Here is a 10,214-nt window from a genome sequence, read left to right as displayed (position 1 = left end):
AGCCTGCTTCTCCCTCTCCCACTTCCCCTGCTTGTGTTCCCTCTTTCGCTGTGTCTCTCTCTGTCAAATAAATAAATAAATAAATAAAAATCTTAAAAAAAAATGTAAGGGCCTAGAGTTGTTTATATGTTCCTTTATTAACCTTTTTATATCTCTGAGGTTTCTGTTGCCAATGCCTCTTTCATCCCTTCTTCTTTTTTTTTTTTTTAAAGATTTTATTTATTTATTTGACAGAGAGAGACACAGCGAGAGAGGGAACACAAGCAGGGGGGAGTGGAGGAGGGAGAAGCAGGCTTCCCGCTGAGCAGGGAGCCCGATGCGGGGCTCGATCCCAGGACCCTGGGATCATGACCTGAGCCGAAGGCAGACGCTTAACGACTGAGCCACCCAGGCGCCCCTTTCATCCCTTATTCTTAAAGTGTGTGTTTTTTCTTGGTCAGTCTTGCTAGAGGTTTATTAATTTTACTGATCTTTTCAAAGAACCAACTTTTGGTTTCATTGATTTTTTTCTATAGTTTGTTTTGTTTTCAATTTCATTAATTTCTGCTTTTATCTCTATTCTTTCTTTCATCCTGTTTCCTTTCTGCTTAATTTGTTCTTTTTCTAGTTTGTGCGGCCATTGTTTTCCTAACATAAGCATTTAATGCTATAAATGTCCTTCTGAGGTGCATCCCACACATTTCTGCGTGTTCGATCAATCACGTTCAGTTAAAAATGTTTTCTTCTTTCCCTGAGACTTCTGTGACCCATGGTTACTTGGAACTATGTTGTTTCGTTTCCAAATTTTCTTTTGGATTTTCTTTACTTTTTTTTTTTTTTAAGATTTTTATTTATTCATTCAAGACACAGAGATACAGAGAGAGAGCATGAGCAGGGGAAGAGGCAGAGGGAGAAGGAGAAGCAGACTCCCCGCTGAGCCAGGAGCTGGACGTGGGCCCAGGACCCTGGGATCATGGCCTGAGCCAAAGGCAGACGCTTAACCATCTGAGCCACCCAGGCGCCCTGGAGATTTTCTTATTACCTTTCTGTTATTTACTTCTAGTCTGTTTCATTATAGTGAGGAAAAAATGCTGCGTCGGACCTCAATTCTTTTAAACTTGTTAAGGTTTATTTTATGACCTGGAATATAATCAATCTATCTTGACAAATGTTCCGTGTGTACTTGGAAAGCATGTGTGTTCTGCTGCTATTAGGTGGAGAGGTGTGTAAATGTCAGTCAGATCAGAATGCAGCTCGGCAGACCTTCTTTTTTTTTTTTTTTTAAAGATTTTATTTATTTATTTATTTATTTGAGAGAGAGAAACAGCATGAGAGGGGATAGGGTCAGAGGGAGAAGCAGGCTCCCCGCCGAGCTGGGAGCCCGATGCGGGACTCGATCCCAGGACTCCGGGATCATGACCTGAGCCGAAGGCAGTCGCTTAACCAACTGAGCCACCAAGGCGCCCTCGGCAGACCTTCTATGTCCTTGCTAACTTTCTATCTGTTCTATTAATTACTGAGAGAGGAGTGCTGAATCCTCCACGTATAATTGTGGGTTTCTCTATTTCTCTGCTCAGTTCTAGCCGGATGTACTTTGAAGATTTCTTGTGAGGTACATACACATTTAGAAGAGTGGCCACGAGGGGCTCAGAGTCAGGGCTCACAATAAAATGAGGGAATTTGGGGTGATCGAACTGGTGGTGCTTACAAAGTTGAATATATTATTTATTTTTAAAAGTTTATTTTTTAAGACTTCATTCATTTATTTGTCAGAGAGAGAGAGCACAAGCAGGGGGAGCAGCAGGGGCAGAGGGAGAAGCAGACTCCCCGCTGATCAGGGAGTCCGACAGGACCCCGGGATCATGACCTGAGCTGAAGGCAGACACTTAACCAACTGAACCACCCAGGCATCCCAAAAGTTTATTCTTTTAGTAAGCTCTACACCTAATGTGGGGCTCAAACCCATGACCCTGAGATCAAGAATCACACGCTCCTTTGACTGAGCTAGCCAGGCACCCTGAATACTATTTTTTAAAATTCATAGAACCATACATCAAAAAGAGTAGCCATAAATAGTAAATTAAGCTTCACAAAATGTCTGTGATCCCAGGTCTGCAGACCAAGGCTTCAGTGATGCTCAATAAAGGGTGCAGAGCTGTGACATCTGGGGGGCTCAGTCGGTTAAGCGTCTGACTTCGGCTCAGGTCATGATCCCAGGGTCCTGGGATCGAGCCCCATGTTGGGCTTCCTGCTCAGTAGGGCATCTGCTTCTCTCTCTCCCTCTGCTGCTCCCCCTGCTCCCTCTTGCTCTCTCTCTCTCTCCCTCAAATAAATAAATAATAAATAAAAATCTTAAAAAAGATGCAAAGCTGGGCAGCTCAGCCTGACAGAAGGATGTCCTAATTCTGTCCACAGCCTCTGGCTGGTGAAAGCTGGGATGTGCAGCCTTGAAGGCCACTCCATCCTCCTGGGACTGATGAGTATGTCTATGACCCTCTAGAATCAGACAGAAGCTGGAGCTGTCACCCTAGTGGTGACACTTGCGTTGATGCTGGAGCCAGTTTTGTAAGCATTTACTGCAGAATTTTATGGGATGCTTGAAACATTCGAGGTAATGCTTATTTGGCTTGCAAGAATTGTTTGATAGTTTAAGAATCTCTCCTTACTCAATAGACAAGTAGACAGAATATCAGCAAAGCTATAGAAGAATCTGAATAACCATCAACCAAGTAGATATATTTGACATTTATGGAACAGTCCATCCAACGACAGAGAAGTACCTATTCTCTTCAAATAGATATGGAGTGTTCACCAAGATAGACCATATTCTGCATCAAAAAAGAAAGCTTAACAAATTTTTTAAAAGAATGGAAATCTTACAAAGTATGTTCTTTGACCATAAAGGAATAAAATTAGAAACCAACAGAAAGATAACAGGAAAATCTCCAAAAGTTTTGGAACTAACACAATTCTAAGTAATCTATGGGTCGAATGAGAAATTAGAAAATATTTTGAACTAAAAGAAAATAAAAATACATCATATCAAAATTTATGAGATGGAGCTAAAGCTATGCTCAGAGGAAAATTCATAGCATTAACTACTTAATTTAAAAAGAAGGATGGCCTCGAATTAATGTAAAATACCAATTAACAATCCAAAGAAGAAATACCACATGATCATATTGACTGATGGAGGAAAACATTTGACAAAATTCAACATGCACTCATGATAAAAGTGCTTAACAATCTAGAACTAGAAGGAACTCCCTCAACCCAACAAAAGGCGTCTTCAAACCCTGCAGTCAGCATGACACTTCATGATGCAAGATTGAGTGCCTTCTACCTAAACTCAGGAAAAAGGATGTCCATTCTCACCACTCTTATTCAACACTGTGCTACCATTCTAGCCAGGGCAATCAAGCAATAAAAAAATACACAAATAAAATACATCCAGATTGGAAAGGGAGAAGTAAAACTGCCCCTATTCACAGACAACATGACTGTCTAAGTAAAACCCCAAGGAATCTACAAAAGCTCCTAGAACTAATAAGTCAGCTTAGCCAGGTAGCAGGATATAAAGTTGACACATAAAGATCAATTGTATTTCTATACACCAGCACCAAGTAACTGGAAGCCAAAATTAAAAAGTAAAAACACAACACCATTTACAACAGCTATAATAATAAATGAAATACGTAGAACTCTGACAAAACAGGTACAGGATTGGGGCTCCTGGGTGGCTCAGTGGTTAAGGGTCTGCCTTTGGCTCAGGTCATGATCTTAGTGTCCTGGGATGGAGCCAAGCATGGGGCTCCCTGCTCAGCGAGGAGTCTGCTTCTCCCTTTCCCTCTGCCCCTCCCCCTGCTTGTGCTTTCTCTCTCTCTCAAATAAATAAATAAAATCTTTTTTTAAAAGTTAAAAAAATTTCCACTCATAGAATGGAAGAAAATACCAGCAAATTACATTTTCAGCAAATGACTTGTACACAACATATATAAAGAACTCTCAGAGCTCAACAATGACATCACAAGAAAGAAAACTCCAGATAAATATCCCTTATAAATATATATACAAAACTCTTCAACAAAATATGAGCAAACTTAATCCAGCAGCATTTTTCAAAGGATTATGCACTATGACTAAGTGCAGATTTATTCCAGGAATGCAAGGGTAATTCAACAGACAAAACTCAATCAATATAATACATCACATTACTAGAACAGAGGGGAAAAACCCATTTAATCATCTCAACAGATGCAGAAAAAGCATTTGATGAAATCCAATACCTTTCTATGATAAAAAGTCTCAATAAACTGTGAATTGAAAGAAACTTAAAAAAAAAAAGATAGAAACTTCCTCAACATGATAAAGGACATCTATCAAAAACCCACAGCAAACATTACACTCAATAGTGAGAGACTGAAGGCTTTTCTCCTAAGATCAAGAAAAAGACAAGGATACCCACTTCTGCTGCTTCTCTTCATCGTGTGCTGGAAGTTCTAGCTAGAACAACTAGGCAAGAAAAAGAAATAAAACGTATTCAAAATTGGAAAGGAAAAAGTAAACTATTTCTATTTGCAGATGACATGATCTAATGCATAGAAAATCCAACAAAACAAAACCCTATTACAGCTAATAAATAAATTCAGCAAAGTTGCAGGATATGAGATCATCATATAAAAATCAGTTATATTTCTATACACTAGTAATGAACAATTCAAAGATGAAATTAAGAAAATAATTTATTTGTAATAGCATCAAAAAGAACAAAATACTTAGAGGGCAACCCTCTAGGGTCCCCTCCCTCTTCCAGAACCTTGTACTATCACTCAATACATTTTACTATCATTCAATAAACTTTTTTGCTGCCCACCAAAAAAAAAAAAAAAGGAATAAAATACTTAGAAATAAATTTCAGCAGGGCATCTGGGTGGCACAGTTGGTTGAGAGTCCGACTCTGGCTTTCAAGTCAGGTCATGATCTCAGGGTTGTGAGATTGAGCCCCTTGTTGGGCTCCACACTCAGCTCTGAGTCTGCTTGGGATTCTTTCTCCCTCTCCCTCTGCCCTCCCACTTGTGCTCTCTCTCTCTCAAATAAATAAATCTTAAAAAAAAAAAAAAGAAAGAAAGAAAAATTTAACCAAGAAGGTAAAAGATGTGTACACTGAAAGCTATAAAACATTGCTGGCGGGGGGGCGCCTGGGTGGCTCAGTTGGTTAAGCGACTGCCTTCGGCTCAGGTCATGATCCTGGAGTCCCGGGATCGAGTCCCGCATCGGGCTCCCTGCTCAGCGGGGAGTCTGCTTCTCCCTCTGACCCTCCCCCCTCTCGTGCTCTCTCTTTCTCATTCTCTCTCTCAAATAAATAAATAAATAAATAAATAAAACAACATTGCTGGGGGAGGGCGCCTGGGTGGCTCAGTTGTCAAGCGTCTGCCTTCGGCTTAGGTCATGATCCTGGGGTCCTGGGATCGAGCCCCATGTCGGGCTCCCTGCTCCGCAGGAGGCCTGCTTCTCCCTCTCCCACTCCCCCTGCTTGTGTTCCCTCTCTCACTGTGTCTCTGTCAAATAAATAAATAAAATCTTAAAAAAAAAATTGCTGGGGGAGATTAAAGAAGACAATATTCATGGCTTGGAAGACTTCATATTGTTAAGATGGCCTTTCTCACCAAACTGATCTATAGATTTGATACGCTCCCTATCAAAACCCCATTGGCTTCTTCTTCTTTTTTAAAGAAATGGAAAAGCCACTAGGCGCCTGGGTGGCTCAATCGTTAAGCGTCTGCCTTCGGCTCGGGTCGTGATCCCGGGATCCTGGGATCGAGCCCCGCATCGGGCTCCCTGCTCGGCCGGGAGCCTGCTTCTCCCTCTCCCACTCCCCCTGCTTGTGTTCCCTCTCTCGCTGTGTCTCTCTCTCTCTGTCAAATAAATAAATAAAATCTTAAAAAAAAAAAAAGAAATGGAAAAGTGAATCCTAAATTCATATGGAAGTGTATGTAAGGAGCCACAATTAACTAAAATGATCTTGAAAAAGAAAAACAAAGTTGTAGGACTCACAGCTCCTGATTTCAAAACTTACTACAAAGCTACAGGAATCAAAACAGTATGGTACTGGCATAAGGTTAGACATAATAGATCAATGGAATAGAGTTTAAAATTCAGATATCAACCCGTACATTTAAAATCAATAGATTTTTTAAAAGATTTTTATTTATTTATTTGACACAGAGAGAAAGAATGTGAGTGCACAAGCAGGGGGAGGGGCAGAGGGAGAAGCAGACTCCCCGCTGAGCAGGGAGCCCGATGCGGGGCTCAATTCCAGGACCCTGAGATCATGACCTGAGCCGAAGGCAGACGCTTAACGACTGAGCCACCCAGGCGCCCCAAAATCAATTGATTTTCAACAAGGGTGTCAAGAGTATTCAACGAGAGAAGAGTTTCTTCCACACAGTGTTGGGACAACTCAGTATCCACATGCAAAACAATGAAGTCGAATCTTACCTCACACTACATACAAAAAATAACTCAAAATGGATCAAAAACCTAAATATAGGAGCAAATCTTCATGACCTTGAATTTGGCAATGTTTCTTAAACATAACACCAAAAGCACAAACAAAACAAGTGATAATTGGATTTCATAAAATTAAAATCTTTTGTGCATCAAAGGACACTACCAAGGGAGTGAAAAGAAAACTCACAGAATGGGAGAAGATATTTACAAATCACATATCTGATAAGCGTCTATTATTCAGGTGGCCTGGGTGGCTCAGTCCCTTAAGCATAGAGGGGCCCCAGCGCCTCAGAGGCGGGCTCAGGAGGGGAGAGGCGCGAGGGTGGAGGCCAGGACGATGTGGAGGCCACCCCAAGCCTCAGACTCCTTGGTGGAGGCGGGCTGCAGGCAGAGCTGGATCTCAGCCTCCGGGTGCCCTTCATTTGAACCTCCCGAGGCTTGGAGAGGCCTGAGCCTGCATGTGGGCTTGGGATGGACAGGAGGTGGAGATGCAGACCGACCGGAGGGAAAAAGGCGGGCAGCCGCGTTACTCCTGCTTAATCAATATGGGATTAAGTCAGAAACCAGTACTAATGAAATCCTTAAACAGAAATTATTAATCTAGTAAATGAAGTTATAAAATAGTAGTTCTTGTGTTAAACTTTACATTCAGTTTATTTTATTTTTTTAATATTTTATTTGACAGAGAGACACAGCGAGAGAGGGGACACAAGCAGGGGGAGTGGGAGAGGGAGAAGCAGGCTTCCCGCCGAGCAGGGAGCCCGATGGGAGACTCGATCCCAGGATCCTGGGATCATGACCCGAGCCGAAGGCAGACGCTTAATGACTGAGCCACCCAGGCGCCCCTTTGCATTCATTTTAAAAAGATTTTATTTTTTTTAAGTTTACTTTATTCGTTTAAGTAATCTTTACACCCAATGTGGGGTTCGAACTCACGACCCCAAGATCAAGAATCGAATGCCCTACCGGCTGAGCCAGCCAGGTGCCCCAAACTTTACATTCATTTAAAAATAATTAGTAGACTTTTCTTAAAGAGCAGTTTTAGGTTTACAGAAAAACTGAGCGGCAAATACAGACAAGAGGCATACAGACCCAGCCTCCCTTATTCCCACCGCTCGCCCAGCGTCTCCGAGGCTCCGGGTCGCCTCCCCCTCGCCCGGCCTCCGCCCTCGCGCATCTCCCCTCCCGAGCCCGCCTCTGCGCCTAGAGCGGAAAGGGCCCTGCGGATGGTTTCGCCCAGCCCGGCCCCCGCAGCGCCTCCGAAGAGCCTGCGGGCAAGGCTCGGAGGCTTTGCACATGCTGTTCCGGCCGCAAGCTCGCCCGGAGGTCCCTCCGCCCCCGGGGGCCCCCCCCATCCCCGCCGGCCCACGCGTCGGTGCCCCGGGCGCAGCCCTCCCCTCCCTCCCAGCCAGCCAAGGGGCGCCGACGCGGCGGTGGGGGCGGGCGGCCAGCCGGGGCGACAGCTGGGTGGGCGGCTCTGACCTTCCGGTTCGATCGATGCCCCGCTCCCGGGCGCTATAAAGGGGCCGCGCGGGGCTCAGGCGGCGGCAGCGGCGCTCAGCTCCCCCGGCGCGCCCACCATGGCCATCCCGCCCCTGCTGCTGCTCCTGCTGCCGCTGCTGCTCCGGGGGTCGGCCGCGCCCCCCGCGCCCCCCAGGTGAGCCCGCGGCCCCCCGGGACCCACGCCCGCTCCTCGGACGCCCCCCCGCCCCGCCCCCTGGCCCATCGCTGCGCGCGCCCCGCCCCGCGCCCCGCCCCGCGCCCCGCGCCCCGCGCCCCGCGCCTGGCCCTGAAACGGCCCGCGGCCCCGCCGTCCCCCCCGCCCCCCGCAGGGCCCCGCGGCACTCGGATGGGACGTTCACCAGCGAGCTCAGCCGCCTGCGGGACAGCGCGCGGCTGCAGCGGCTGCTCCAGGGCCTGGTGGGGAAGCGCAGGTGAGGGGCTGCGGGCGCTAGCCCTGGGAGCGGGGGAACGGCGGCGGGTGGGCGCCCCCCACCGCCAGGACTAATTCTGACTTGGGGCGGGGGGCAGCGAGCAGGACACAGAGAACAGCACGAGCCGGACCACGCCGGCGGAGGGCCGCCTCTGCCTGCACTGGCCGGGCACGTCCACCCTGCAGGCCTGGTGAGCACCACCGCCGTCCACGCCCACCAGCTCCGGTCCCCGCGGGGCGCCCTGGGTCTGTGGCAGGAACCGGTCGCGGCAGCGGGCCAGGGTGTGGGAAGGTGACACAGCGCTGGTGACCAGAGGAGGCCGTTTCCCCAGGTGGGCAGCCGTCTCCAGCCCCTAACCTGGCTGTCTCCACAGGATGCCCCTGAGGGAGCCCCTGGATCAGGCCTGGTCTCCCCAGCTGCCTCCTGGATCCCCGTCTGGGGCCACGTTTTCAGAGCCAGCCGTCCCTGCAGCGGAGGTGACACAGAAGACGTCCTGAGGAAGAAGGGACCTCCCCACCACCCCAAGGGGAGCGGAGTGGAGCCTGGGCAGGGGAGGGGGTGGGGAGGAGGAGGAGGGGTTGCACTTGTCACCAATAAAGGAGGAATTCAGACACTGGCCGTGTGAGCTCACTCTGCGCCATTTCCCAGGGCAGGGCTGTCAGAATGCAGCGGGGGCCTGACCGCAGCTTCTAGCACAATGGCCACACCCAGCTGCCCTTTAAACCTGCGAAGCCAGTGGGGCGCCTCACCTCCCTTCTCTCTCCTGTCCTGCTGACTGGGCTCCCCAGAGACCCATCTGCATCCCTGTCATCCGCTCAGCAAACACTCAGGAGCTCTGGGTGGGCGGGTGGGGGGCACAGGACGTCTGCCCTAGAGGCCATGTGTCAGCTTGTGGAGCAGGTGGGGAGGGAGCTGGGGGGCAAGGAGGCTCGGGCAGGAAGTGGTGATGGGCTCGCTGTCACCTGTCACCCGGGGGCCCAGGCGTCCTCTCCAAGCGAGTCGGGGCTCCTCTCCAGGCTCTGTGGTCTCACATGGCTTGACCCATCTGAGCCTGCACAGTGGGGACCGCGATGGCACCCCAGGAGGAGCTGGGGCCTCTGGAAACCATGGAGGCACCACCCGCACAGGGGGCGAGGCCAGGAGCCTGGGGGGTGTGCAGCCACCAGGCAAAGGCCTAGAGAGCAGAAGGGCCACAGCCCCCACCATCACAGCAGCCTCTCCCTCCTGTCCCCATCCAGCTGTGGGGGGGGCTTGGGGGTAGGGCAGCTGGGGGCCTGGGCCAAGGAGCCTTGCCAGAAACCCCTTTGTCAAACATCAGAACCCATGGGGACCCGGGCTCCCCCCAGGAACTCCCAGCACCCATCCCCATCTCTGTGGCCCTGCCCACCCCACCCCCTCGGAGGAAACGGGCTTGTTTCCAGGATAGGCAGGGGTGACCCTAGGACACAAACAGCCTTTTCCTTCCAGACCTAGACGGTTGGTGTGGGGAGAGGAGGTGCCCTGGAGGGCACACCTGGAGGGCACACCTGGGGCCTGAACCTTGCTCCAAGATGATTCTGGCAGAAGGGGCCAGCAGAGGGGCAGCCGGGGTTGGGAGGGAGGGGTGGGTACAGCCAACACAGAAGCCAGGCCTGAGCCCCTGCCCCAGTCCCTACCCCCCCAGCCCCTAACCCCCTGCCCCAGCTTCTGCCCACCCAGCCACGCCCCCCAGCCGCCTCCCCAGGCCCACTCAGGTGTCCTGAGCACCTTCTGCGTCATGCCTCCATGTCTGAGAGCTGAGCCCCGTTGGCC

The 10,214-nt window shown here is 49.3% G+C and overlaps 1 protein-coding gene across 1 annotated transcript; it reads left to right on the top strand.

Annotated features, from left to right (window-relative positions):
- The first annotated feature begins 7,979 nt into the window (after nt 1-7,979).
- SCT (secretin) lies at nt 7,980-9,034 on the top strand. The gene is made up of 4 exons (XM_081797496.1): nt 7,980-8,146; nt 8,322-8,423; nt 8,521-8,613; nt 8,797-9,034. The coding sequence occupies exons 1-4, from the start codon at nt 8,070-8,072 to the stop codon at nt 8,918-8,920; spliced, it is 396 nt and encodes a 131-aa protein (XP_081653622.1). The 5' UTR covers nt 7,980-8,069; the 3' UTR covers nt 8,921-9,034.
- The last annotated feature ends 1,180 nt before the right edge of the window (nt 9,035-10,214 follow it).

Source organism: Leptonychotes weddellii, chromosome 11 (genome assembly GCF_054177405.1).
Source record: "Leptonychotes weddellii isolate Sample4059 chromosome 11, ASM5417740v2, whole genome shotgun sequence".
NCBI classification, from domain to species: Eukaryota; Metazoa; Chordata; class Mammalia; order Carnivora; family Phocidae; genus Leptonychotes; species Leptonychotes weddellii.
Note: the sequence above shows the minus strand (reverse complement) of the source record. Positions and strands in the feature narration are given on the sequence as shown.

What these genes read in the sequence shown, in the direction of transcription:
- SCT (XM_081797496.1), top strand. Translation starts at nt 8,070, where the DNA reads ATGGCCATCCCGCCCCTGCTGCTGCTCCTGCTGCCGCTGCTGCTCCGG. An exon ending in GCGCCCCCCGCGCCCCCCAG is followed by an intron (nt 8,147 to 8,321) that starts GTGAGCCCGCGG and finishes CGCCCCCCGCAG; the next exon opens with GGCCCCGCGGCACTCGGATG. An exon ending in GGCCTGGTGGGGAAGCGCAG is followed by an intron (nt 8,424 to 8,520) that starts GTGAGGGGCTGC and finishes GGCGGGGGGCAG; the next exon opens with CGAGCAGGACACAGAGAACA.